Source organism: Simochromis diagramma, unplaced genomic scaffold (assembly GCF_900408965.1).
Source record: "Simochromis diagramma unplaced genomic scaffold, fSimDia1.1 OVJJ01000297.1, whole genome shotgun sequence".
Taxonomy (NCBI): domain Eukaryota; kingdom Metazoa; phylum Chordata; class Actinopteri; order Cichliformes; family Cichlidae; genus Simochromis; species Simochromis diagramma.
In genome coordinates, this window is record NW_024386796.1 from 86,245 (window position 1) to 99,230 (window position 12,986).

Sequence of the window (12,986 nt, forward strand, 5' to 3'; positions counted from 1 at the left end):
AAAAAACACGGCTGTTGTATTTTGTATAATACTTTTATTCTACTGCTCGCCCCATCCCCCCCGTGCCCCCCCACTCGTTGTTTTTATTTCTACCAGTCTTTTTTTTTCTCCCTCTTTTTTTTCGTCTTTCCCTTCCCACCCCCCCCCCAAATATCCCTATTCGAATTCCACATCACCCTGCCGTTGTCATGCAACCGTTATGCGGATACAATGTTTCAAAGCTGAAGTTAACTGGTAACTTGGACCATCAGCTAAAACGATGGCTGATGCTGAGCAGGTAAATGAAGTAGCAGTTATGTGATCGGTGTTGTTTATGTGCCTGAACGTGACGCTGCACAGGTAAAGGCGGGGCTTGTGTGCTCTTCCACAAATGTCCCCACGAGGCCTCAGAGTTACTGTGGCCTCCACACACACACACATATGCACAGCTTCCCTTTTCTCTGTGACCTCTGACCTCTGCAGCCGTCGGTTCTGTTTTTACTTCACGTGACATAAACAGAACGCAAACATCGGCACAGATCTCCACGTTACACTCAATAAAAGGTTCCTGATGGTAGCGACGCTGCCGTGACGGGAGGAAGTGCTGCTGTGGCCTTTCTCCCCAGAGAGCCTCCTCCTCTTCCTCCTCCCTCCTTCCTCTGGCTCTATTTTTAGCTCTGTGTTTGTTCCATTGTGGCACTGCAACAATACACCTTTAATAAACACAGTGAGACGCACCGATGCCAGCGCTGACTTCACTCAGGAAGTCTGCGTAAGGTTAAAGTGGGCAGGTTTGAACTCCAGCCGCACAAAGTTTATCACAGAAGGTTTTGGTGGACGTTTCATCGTTATTGTGCGTATTTTCACATCATCTCTTTGTGCAGCTGTTTGTGATAAAGTTGTGACGGTGTGAGTAATGTAGACGTCATTAAATCAAAGAGAAGTGGGGTTGTTTCTGCGCACGCTCAGTTTGTCATCAGCACTACAGATGTTGTGTAACGTCTAAGGCTGACTGCACATATTTCACCCATCAGGTCCTGCGTAAATTCCACTCGAACGAGCAAACGCGTCGCCTGTTTTAAGGTTTTTACATTTTCGTCTTTTTGGGGCGGAGCTTTTACATTTGGCCTGTTTAGGACGAGTGGATGATGTCGGCCATGTTGGAGGTCTGTGAGCTGATCCTGGCTATGATCCTTCCAGACTTTCACCAGCTCGGACGGCTCTGACTCACTGATTACACGATGACGATGACGAGGGTGGGTGTAGTGTTTAGCTGCTCAACACAGACGTTGCCAGGAGATTTGTTTTCTTCTTCTGCTGTTTGCTCTGCAGCGTCTCAGGGTTACGTAATGAAGCTGTGAAGCCACTGAGCGTGCTCAGTTTGTAAACCTTACATCAGCTCAGATTCTGCACTTTGATCGGATCTCTGACGTTTCAGAAACATAAAGAAAAAGCTTTGATTACAAGTTTTTAGAGTCATGGAAATAACCTGAGGCAGAGAGGAAGGGTGTGTGCAGGAGAGCCCTCCACACAAGGGAAAGACCACAACACTGTCACAGAGACACACACTGGTGTCTGGGACTGAAGTGAGCGTGTCTGCACTGCTGTTTGAAGGTCAGGTCATGTGACAGGAGTTAAAACAGGCAAACTCACATCTCTGTCACAGACTTTGGATCTTATTAAAAACATGTGTGACCCTGTAAACAAATGCAACGTACCTACAACCCTGCAGAAGGAGCACAGACACACAACACAGACGTCTGTTTAAGTCTGTGGGAGACGCCAAAGACACCACTGCACACATGGCTGGTCGCTGCTCACGGAAAGAAGGCCCACGTAACAAACACATGAAAAGACAAAGGAAAAAACTGAATCGCACAAACTGCTGTGTGTAATTTATTTTATTTTATAAACCAAAAGGAAACCTGAACAACGGAGACACAAGACTCCTGTAAAACGGACAATTTAATGATAGTAAAGGGCTGTTCTGTTCTAATGGCAGCAGCATGCACTGGAGTAAATGTGGGTCCCCTGGTGTGGAGCAGGTGGAGCAGGATGTAGGAGGGACCCCGGTGCGCCTTGCACTGATTGGATGATTGACGGGTGTTATTTTAACCTCCCGCTGAGTCAAGCGTGACTCGTCCAGTTTGTCAACCGAGCAGTTGTTTTATTCCTGGCGTTGCCATGACGACCGCCACCCCCGCGGAGGAGGCGGCGCGCGAGCCGAGCGGCGACGATTCACGTTCAGAGGGGGCAGCGTGGCCAAGTGGGACCCGCGTCTGTTTACGAAGCACTGATCCGCAGAGACGCTGCGACGACGCTCGGATTCTTCGCCGTCCCGGGAATCTTCAGCTGGCAAGACGATCAGTCGAGACACATTTATGACTTTCAAAGGCAAAGCACCGTTTCTCTGTCCAATCAGCACCAACGTCTTCGTTTACCTCATTTATTATTTATCCAACAGATACAGCGCGCGCACACACACACGTCTGCTATAATTCATAACAAACTGCCAACTTACATGAAACAGGTGTGTGTGTGTGTGTTAGTCCCCATAAGGAAATAGTTCCTCTGCATTTAACCCATTCACCCAGTAAAGCAGTGGGCAGCCACCAGTGCAGCGCCCGGGGAGCAGTGTGTAGGGACGGTACCTTGCTCAGGGGTACCTCAGGGTAGCCGTTCAGTGGAGTCGAACCCCCGACCTTCCGATCATGGGGCCACCACTCTACCTACTGAGCTATCCCTGCCTGTGTGTGTTGCGTGCACACCTGTGTGTGCAAATAACCAGTTTATCGAATCATCTGAATCTCAGATTCTGGTGTTTCTTTCTTGGATTTCAAATCGATTCAGTGATTCGATTCGGGGCACGGTTATTCCGGGTTTATTTCAGTGTTTTATTTGTTCCTGAGTAAATCGGTTTGGCTGTGATTAAAGTTAAGCTTCATAACATACTCACAGTTAAATTAAGAGGCTCCAGAGCTGTGACATCATCAAGTACACTGGTGTTCCAATTGTACAATCGCGAGTCCGTGCTCGCCAAGTACATGAGTACGGACTCACGTACTTAGAACTGAGAAAAGGCCTTTGAGTCTGATTTGTGTTTGACACTTTTACATTTCTGAACTTCTTCTCTAATTTTCCTCAAATTCTGGATTTCCTTTGACCTCTGAACTTTGACCTGGGTTCCAGTCTCTTTGACCCATCGCTGTCATTAGATAAGAGCTCTGGAGAGTTCTGAGGAGCATAAACCTCTTAAGTCCTGAGGATTCTGGCCAAGATGTCTTTAAACACAGCTGGATTATTGGGAACAGATTCACTTCAGTTTTATATATATATAGAGTCAAATGTCCACTGCAGTCGCCTCAAGATGCTTTATATTGTAAGGTAGACCTACAGTACTACAGAGGGGAAAGACTCCGACTGTCTGTGAATGCAGCACAGAGAGCCGACAGACGCTGTATTTACAGACTGAAGCGTATCTCTCTCTCTTTCTGTTCCCTGTCAGGACTCTTGCTGAAGCATTTTGGATCAGCTGAAGGCTTTTCAGGGAGTTTTTAGGACTTCCTGATAATAATGAATTACAGTCGTCCAGCCTGGAAGTAATAAATGCATGAACTAGTTTTTCAGCGTCACCCTGAGACAGGATATTTCTAACTTTAGAGATGTTGCACAAATGGAAGAAAGCAGTCTTACATATTTGTTTAATATGTGCGTTGAAGGACATGTCCTGGTCAAAAATGACTCCAAGGTTCCTCACAGTGTTACTGGAGGCCAAGGTAATGCCATCCAGAGTAAGAATCTGGTTAGATACCATATTTCTAAGATGTTCAGGGCCGAGTACAATAACCTCAGTTTGATCTGAATTAAGAAGCAGAAAGTTAGCGGCCATCCAGGTCTTTATGTCTTTAAGACATTCCTGCAGTTTAACTCATTGGTGTGTGTTATCTGGCTTCATGCACAGATAGAGCTGGGTGTCATCTGCATAGCAGTGAAAATGTTTCCTGTGGAGCTCCATGATCAGCTGTTTATGAAGGAGGTCTTTTTGGCTCAAATATGGACAAACACACATCAGAGACTCTTTAATAATGTGTGTCTATGTGATCATAGAAGAAGAAGAGGAGGAAGATTGATCGCAGCATGATCGGAGAACCGACTAACTTCATCCACCTCACACACATCGGCTCTGGAGAGATGGCAGAGGGCCTGCAGCCGGTCAGTAACAATCCTGTCTACCTGTTTACTCACCATGCAGCCGTGTGTGTGTGTGTGTGTGTGTGTGTGTGTGTGTGTGTGTGTGTGTGTGTGTGTGTGTGTGTGTGTGTGTGTGTGTACATCACAAATCAGTGCATAAAAAATGGATAACTAACAACATTAACAGGGACGTTTGAGAACAAAGTAAAACACTGAGCAGAACGATGACGTGAGTGAAACCATCACTCTGAACAGAAACCAGTTACAGGTGTGATGGAAGCTGTCGCACTTCAGTCTTAACTTGAACCGTAGCGTGTTCGAGTTTTACCGCGGGTCGCCCGTCGACCCCAGACTGGGATTGTGCCTCTACTGGAACTGAACCAGCAGCCTCTACTGGTGTAAACCCCTACAGTTTGGAGCAACAGCATTTTAATATATACTCTGTGTTATAGATGAGAACACCCACATACAGTTCAGTGTTACACCTGTTTAAACATTTGAAGGATTTATTGGTTATAAAGAAGGTGTGACTGTGTCATTTTAGTTCATCATGATTGTTGTCTTCTGTGTGTGATACATGTGAGTGTGCTATGTAAAGAAGTGTTGTTGTGTTTTACAGTCGGGGTCGGTCCAGGAGCAGATGAGGTCCAAAGGCCCAAACATGAACGGCAGGAACAGCCTGTTATAGCCGGTAAACCAGCTCAGCTTCTCTTTTCATTTCAGCTCATTTAGCATCACAGGCGAAGATGTTCCAGCAGCAGCTGATAAAAATCACATTTTAGAAAAGATGAGTAAAGGACTGATTATTTAGTCGGGTCCAGGACTGTATTGTTTCCTGTACCGTGGTATGCAGATCTTCTGTACCTATAATGAAACAGGAAGTAACCCTGAGTAGGTTAAAAACAGAATAGACAGCTGGCAGCCTTAGCTCAGTGTGGTTGAGCCCGAGCTTCCTGTTAGCGATCGCAGCAGCGATGAACCCTGCCTTCCCGTTAAACCTGAGTGTGCACCTTGCACCTGTTTGATCTCCATGGGTCACTTTATCGCAGAACACAACCTGATGAAACAGAACTACAGTTTTTTGTATTGTCGGTAATGTCCTTAGAAAAACAAAAACCAGCTGTGGTGCTGAGCCGGTCCGACGGTTTCCGTCCACCCACCCTGACACCCCTCTTGCACACTCTGACCCTGTCACCACCTCCCCGCACTTTGTCACCATTCATTTGACCAGTAGAGGGCACTTGCCCATAAACTTTAACTATTACATAATTGTTTATGCTGCAGCACACCTCCAGCATCGGTCAGTTCACTGTTCCTCCACGTGTTTAGAGTTTGTGGAAGTGTACAGATGTTTATCCTGATCCCCAGAGGATGAACCCTTTGGATTGAAGGATGTTCTGCCTGTAGGGGGCGCTGACTGCCACATTTTTACACTAGTCAGCACCGTTTGACGTTTCCTGTCTTTCATCTTCTAGGAGTGTATGACATCGACCCAGACCAGCTGACCGACCTCTTTCTTCTCCACACTGAGCCTCGCCTCTAGCACTTGACTGCCAGCCAGGTGCTTTGACTCCCTCCTCCACCCTACTAAAGTGCCCTTGTGCAAAGCGCTGAACCCCTAACACCTACAGGAGGCACTAGCCTGACCAGATATAACTGTGGATTTTTTTTACTCACAAAGACTGATAATCAGTTCCCACCTTTGAAGAAACCAGAATAAAACTAATATTTTTGGTCACTACAGGTTTCCCTGTCAGTATTAACGTCATTAGACTCCATTTCCCAGCATTCATTTCAATTTTTTCAGTATCAAACAAATGACAGGATGTCTGTATTTATGAAAGAAAAAGTTTTCTGGCTCCAAAGTGTTCGATTTAAGATTTCACGTGGACGTTTTTTGTGGAGTGTTTTTTACTGGACTTCATTTCGAGGATGGCCCGTTGTTTAGTATTCAGCTCCTGAAGGATCATTACACCTTCTGGGGCTTCGTCAGCAGATTCTGAACCGTGCGTATGTTCAGGGATCACGTGTCCAAAGTGATTACATCACTGGATGCCGTCTCCCAGGACGCTGCTGGTGCTGAATTTTAAAGGACTCTTGTTTTAGGAGACGGGAAAGTCCCATGAATCCCTGCTACACTGGACTGCACTGTGTGTGCTTGTGCTCTTACATGTCTATCTTTGTGGGGACCTGTGTGATTGTTGGATCATGTGAGGACATGCCTGCAGATTGAGATTTGTTGTTCAGGTTGTGTCATGGAGGGTCCTCACAACGATAGAAATCCAGACATGCAGGACTGGACCCACAGTCCTAAACCTCCACTAGAAAAACACCAAAAATTATCATTATTATTATTATTATTCAGAAAGTTCTTTGTTTTTATTTTTAACGCTTTTTAAAGTCTTCATCCAATTACTGTGTTACTCAAACTGTGGTTCAGGGACCCCAAACGGGGCTTCAGATGAGATATTTTAGCTCCCTGTTTTTAGCGCACTGCTTGAAAGGCCTGTTGTAAGCTAAGGTGTCACAGTTATTACTGCTTTAAACGTGTGTAATCTTCTGCTATTCCTGATTGGCTGTCTCACATCTGCTCAGCTGTTATCCAGATGTTCAGGTTGATCTCAGCTCACAAACCAAATGTGTTTAATGTTGTCTTGAAAAAGATCATTTTGTAGTTTTTGAAACATCTGCTGATAAAAACTGATGCTTCGTGTAAGTTTCACTGCAGCTCTTCTGTCACAGCTGAAGATTCGTCCACGTTGTATTTATTTTTGTAAATCACACTAACGTACAGGTTGGTCCAGCTGTTCCCAGCTCTGTGTGCACCAGCCAATCCTGTTTCACATCCAGTTATTAAATGTGTTTGCCAGTAAGAGCCAGCACTGATTGTTTCTCCAAACACGCACACAAACGCAGCACAGTCATGACAGTGAGCCACGTCTGATTGGTCTGTTTATTCGAGTCGCGCCGTTCATGAACGCCATCCTGTGCCCGGATGCTCTAACAGCAGCGCTGACTCGTCAGGGAAAACTGTCTGACTGGTTGCCGCGGAAACCACAGAGCGACATGGCAGCTGGGCACTTGCTCCACATCGACAATGGCGACGACGGGAACGTAAGTGCCCGAGCTTCTGGTGCATTCGTGAACTGTGCAGAGCGTGGGAGGAGTTGTAAAAGTATTTGACTCAGCTCGTTCCAGCTTCCCGCTGAAAACGTTTGTGTTCACAAGCTGAGACATGCGGCATTAACGCTGCCGTTAAACCAGCGTCAGGAACGCCTCTGACCGTGTCAACACTCGACTTGAAACCTGAACGTGTTGTACTTTGGTTCAAAGACACGGGGACTGTTTTAATGGACACAAAGGAAGGTCTCTGATTCCAACACTTTCACCCGGGACAAACTGTTTTCCTGTGGAGCATCGTTGTTTTGGATCATTTTAGCTCCAGAAACTGTTACTCTCATTCTAGACTCATGCTGGGAACCTGAACGTCTCCTCCACCGAGGCCTGAAGAAGATCAGGATGTTTTCTTAAGATCAAGATGTTTAGCCTGAGATTTTTTCCCAGACTAGTTGAAACTCGCATCGTTTTCCTTTTTTGTGTCAGATCAGACGTATTTAATCCTCCTGAGAGAAAATGTTCAGGCTGCTTGAACGCTCAGCTTCCAACAGCTCGTTCTACTTTTATAACGGATCTCTGCCCACCAACTAACTGCAGGTTTCCAGAAACTGACCAATGAGAAGACAGTGGGATTTAGGGAGGGCTGTCTTAAAGAGACGGGAGCATACGAGGGATTGTTTGGATCTGGGAGTCGTGCACAGATAATGATTTGATTACAAAAATCTGATCACGTCAGAAACCGTCCCGACTGCGGTGACTTTACAAAGCGTGTAGGTGGAGACGAGGACGTCTCCAGGCTGGAGTCGACGTCGTGGCTCATTCTGGGAAATGAAGCCTCTTCCTGTCGACAGTCCTTTCCCTTCAGGTGGAAACAGATCGAGTGCTTTTGTCCAAGTGTCACGCTATGCTTTTATTTTGTGATAGATGCTGATTCTATTGGTGCATATGATTGTTGCACTGAGTGCTGATCACAGAGCTTCTCTGGAAGAGCCTCGGTGGGAACGCTGTCCAAAACCACACAGTCTTCATCAGAACAACTTTTACTTTTGCAGCTGTTAGTCGTCTGACACTGATAAACTCTGATGTCAGCCAATCAGCAGCCCCCCTGCAGCTGCGCTGGGATTAAAGTGAATGCAAATGATTGGGCAGAAGAGTTTTAATGGATTTCTTCTGAGCTGTGTTCACGTTTGATTGGCTGAGGAAACTGTCAGTCAGCGAGCTGTGGGGGTTTTGGTTTTAAAGCTGTGAGCGTGAAACATGACACTTCCTGCTGGTCCAATGATGGTCTGCCCACCCGGCGAGATCTGAGGAACGAGCTGAAGTCGGCAGCGAAGCTGCTTCCTGCGTCCGTTACTGTGCAGATGACTGATGTGAAACGTTGAACTCTTCTGTGCACTGAGTAATAAACTGGATCACACATTAGACTCGTGAGCCTGGCTCGGTTTACGAGGATATTTGTTCAAAGATCTGGAAGGTTTTAACTTTGCATACAGGAAAAGTCACATTAATGAAACCTGCAGCAGCTGCATCCTTGTGTTTACAAAACCTGAGTTTGTCACATCATCATCATCAGGTTTGTGTGGCGTCTTGTGTTGTGTAAGCGGCTCCTCCTGCAGAGGCACAAAAACACCTTTATTCTTCTTATGTAATGCGTGTCTCATGATGGCTGAATAAATCTGTCTCACCAAACCTGTGTTTGTGGCTTAGTGTGACGAGAGTGGAAGTTTATTCTAAGAGTAGTACAAACATAACACTTTGATCAGTCCTAAAGTACTGAAACGTGGATGGGAACGCCTTTGAGGGTCGATGGTTCAGTTTCGTTTTGTTCCCAGTAAATCACAGCAAACATGTTCAGCTGTCGCCATGGAGACGGGGTTTCATCTCGTAGGCCTGGATGTCTTACAAATGTTTGAATTCAGGTCAGGGGTTGGTCAGTCCACATCACCGCTGCAGACAGGACGGGGCTCCACCCCCACCTCCACCCACCTGTCACTCACACCTCACCACTGTCTCTCTGCCATTCCTGACTTCCTCTCTGGCAGCCAATCGTCTGCTTTCTCTGATCCACGAAGACACCGAAGTTGCTTTTGTCCTTCTCCGTCAGTACTCTCAGAGCAACCATCACATGTGTGGTTGTCTTTCTCCGCAGCACCATCCTGCAGAGTAGCCACATTCTCTGCTAGCAGCACCTTACAGTGTCCATACATACAGACTGCAGTGGCTGTAGTGCACCTGTGTATGTCTCACTCGTGTACATGACCCTGTGTTTCTCCCTCTCACCTGTCCTTCTGCAGTCCTCTCAGCACCACCCAGCACCCTCTCCCGCTGGGACACTCCTTCTTCTCTCTCCTCTAACTGACCTCTGAGCTGTGGGGCAAACACTTTGACAACATCACCGATTTAATGTCCACTTTCAAATGCATGATCCTGTCTGACGCTCTCTTCACCCACAACACTGTTCACATTAGGATGCCCCACAGCTTGAACCCACCTCCACTGCTCCTGGCCCTGCTTCCTTTCCAACTGCTCTCCATCATCGCAGCGGCGCTCCCGGTGGCAGTGCCTACATTTAGATTACTGATGTTCCTCCTCTCTTCAAGCACAGTCTCCACCAGCACGCTGTTGGCCAACAGCACTGAGGTCTTAAATGTACTACATGGACAAAAGCATTGGGCCAAACCACTTAATCTTTAAATGCAGGTGTTTTCAGGCACAGGTGTATAAACTCACTCGCGCAGACACGTGAGAGGGCCGTTCCTCCGAGCTCACCGAATCAGACTCAGCCTGGCTAGTGTTAGCGCAGGAACAGCTCCTGTAGCTTAATGTGCAGGACTGACGGGGACCAGAGGTGCTCTGACAGAAACTATGAATGAGCTCAAACAGGTCTAAGGAAGGCCGCAGCATCGCTTTCTCGTGAAGCGTGAGTCTGTGCACAGGCTAATGAGAAACACTCAGAGTCAGGGCAGACGTGTGTTTCTACATGTATGACCCCGTTCACAGGCTGCGTTCACATTTTATTACATGCAGCTGTGCACAGACCGCAGAGCTGTAATGATGATGGTTAAACTAGGTGTTTCTATGGAAACGCCAGCCGAGCACTGAGGAGGAAGCAGGACGAGTGGAAACACGGAGGCGGTCAGAGCTGGTTTGTTACAGGCTGAGCGTGTGTGGGAAACACGTGTGTGATGTCATAAATGTTCCACGCTTTCAAAGAGAAACAGCGCAGAAAAGCTCCGGCTCCACGTTCCTGCCCCGAGCCACAGAAACGCTTTTATTATGTTTGTGTGTTTTATATCTGAACTCTGGTATACAGCAGCAAACGTCCACAGCAGGGTGTTTGTGGCTTTGAAGGAAAACGGTGTCCATCTGCAGTCACAAGCAGCACATGTTTATACAGACAGATTGAGACTACAGAGGCTTTTATTTTGTAGGATCACAGAAATGCTTCAGGCAATAATTTTACCTTTATGTTGAAAATCAGTTCTTGACATGTTCTTCTTCAATTATAGTGATAATAAACCCCCCTCATTCAGCCATGGGTGAAAAACCTGAAGTCAAAATGTGTTTGTATTATTTATGAGGCTCAGTAAGAGTTCTTAGCCTTGGAAAAGCTCCCCGAGCTTTTTCCAGACGGTCGATGCCCTTCATGGACAAACCCCTCGCCTCATGGAAACGCTGCATCGAGTGTGCTGAAGCGAATATCTGATCAACAATAAGCTGGAGCTGCTCTTTCTTGAGTTCATGTTTGGAACTTTGATTTCTGTTTTGGGGTTTGTGGTCCTTTTTTGATCAGCTGTAAAACAGCCTGTTTGTTGTTTCCAAGAAAAGCTGTTTTGTCTCACTTTTGATCGGGACTGTGTGTCCTCGCAGTTCATTGTTCATTTAGAAGACACTCGCTCTCGCGATCTTAAGATAAGATAACCTTTATTAGTCCCACACGTGGGAAATTATTGTTAAAGCAGTGGACAGTTGCATAGACAAATTAGAGAAAAACACTGGAATAAGATGTCAATAAGACTGTACACAATAGAATAGAATAAAATACTATAGACAATCAAATAAAATAGAATACAAATGCTATATATAATATGAGTATAATACAACGACGCCAGAGAAGAGTATTGCACTTAGTGTTATTGCACATGTGTGGATGTGTTTGATCAGCTGAAGTCTTTGTTGTGGAGTCTGACAGCCGTGGGGAGACCTGTGAAATCTCTCCGTCCCACACCGTGGGTGCTGCAGCCACTGAAGGAGCTGCTCAGTGCTGTCAGAGTCTCCTGCATGGGGTGGGAGATGTTGTCCATCAGGGGTGACAGCTTAGCCACCATTCTCCTGTCAAAGCTTGGCTGAATTGTGTTAAATCGTTAGAGATGTATCTAAACAGAGACATGTCTGTCATATCTGTGCTCCGTCACCCTCAGCAGCTCGGTGATTATCTGATAATCATTCGATTATCAGCACCTGGCTGCTAGCGTTGACTTTGTCAGCTCACCCAGTGTGTACATATGTATCTGTATGTGTGGCTCCCCTGAAGTCACTGAGGGCGGTGAAAAGATCGATTTGAATTCTGATTAATTTGTAAAATGCAGCCAATCATCTTCTGTCTTTGTGTTAAATATTGCACTAAGCTGTGAAGTGTAATGGATCGTACGCTGCATGAGCTGCTGCGTCGCCGCTGTTCAGGGCTGGATGGTCTCATTTATGTGCAGCAACAAGCACAACATACAGCAAGTATAAGGTGTTAAAACTGTGTTTGAATAAATCTGTTGTTACTGTCCTCCCAGCTGACAGTCTTTTTGAGTGTTCAGTCTTTGACAGATGGAGAAAAAGCAGAAAAACACATTTCGGTTGGCTTGAGACTCGCACACAGTCGGCTCTGTGTTCCTGTTTATGGAGTTTCCTCAGCGGTGACCTCACTTCCTTCCTGTCAGCCTTCATTTCCTGACCAGCGGCTGGTTTCATACAGACCACTTACACACACAGCAATGTTTCCATCACTTCAGAGCAAATCTCAGTGAAGTACTAACTGTAACTGTCATGATTTACGTTACAGGGACCTAAAGGTTCTGGGCCCAGGCAGACCAGAACCCACAAGGTGACTGTGTGTCCCCATAAAGCAGTGAAATAGGAACAGTCACACACCCACAGACATGTTTTCCTTTTCTTTATAAATGCTCTCTGTGTTCAAGTGTCCACACAAACTCTGCCGTTTCAGTGATGCGAGTCACCGAGACAAACCAGCGCGGCTCTCGGGGTTTTCTTTTTTCCTGGGTGGGGAGTCGGGATCACGCGTGGGGTGGTGACACACTACAAAAGACATTTACTTCAGCAGCAAACATACCTTACATCAGGCTCTGCTAACAGATGGGTTGCAGTTGTAGATTATCCCTCGTGTCATACACATTCAGGTAACTAACATGTGATGAACACACAGAAAGTGAGCCAGTTATATCCAGTTGTTTATCATTATAATTATATCTGTGTTCCACTTATCCTCGATAAAGAGGATGTGACAGATGTTACAAAGCAGAAGAGGATTCTGGGATATCGAGCCGTTTGCATCACCAGCAGTGAGTCAGACTCGTTCTCAGTGACTGTGCACACTATTCGCTGTTTTCAGGATCACAGCCCAGCAGCCATGTCTATAATAACATTATTTATAATAGCATCATTTTGAAGTGTGAATCTTGCAAAGTTAC

General features: G+C 46.2%; 1 protein-coding gene across 1 annotated transcript; it reads left to right on the plus strand.

The window, feature by feature from the left end:
* The first annotated feature begins 2,163 nt into the window (after nt 1–2,163).
* On the plus strand, nt 2,164–8,976 carry cdc42se1 (CDC42 small effector 1). Its single transcript, XM_040024825.1, has 4 exons — nt 2,164–2,334; nt 4,087–4,191; nt 4,790–4,861; nt 5,646–8,976. The coding sequence occupies exons 1-3, from the start codon at nt 2,164–2,166 to the stop codon at nt 4,856–4,858; spliced, it is 345 nt and encodes a 114-aa protein (XP_039880759.1). The 3' UTR covers nt 4,859–4,861; nt 5,646–8,976.
* The last annotated feature ends 4,010 nt before the right edge of the window (nt 8,977–12,986 follow it).

Excerpts from the sequence above, each read along its gene's own strand:
- cdc42se1 (XM_040024825.1), top strand. The coding sequence starts at position 2,164 with ATGACGACCGCCACCCCCGCGGAGGAGGCGGCGCGCGAGCCGAGCGGC. Across the intron at positions 2,335-4,086 it reads GTCCCGGGAATCTTCAGCTG|AAGAAGAAGAGGAGGAAGAT; the intron begins GCAAGACGATCA and ends ATGTGATCATAG. Across the intron at positions 4,192-4,789 it reads TGGCAGAGGGCCTGCAGCCG|TCGGGGTCGGTCCAGGAGCA; the intron begins GTCAGTAACAAT and ends TGTGTTTTACAG.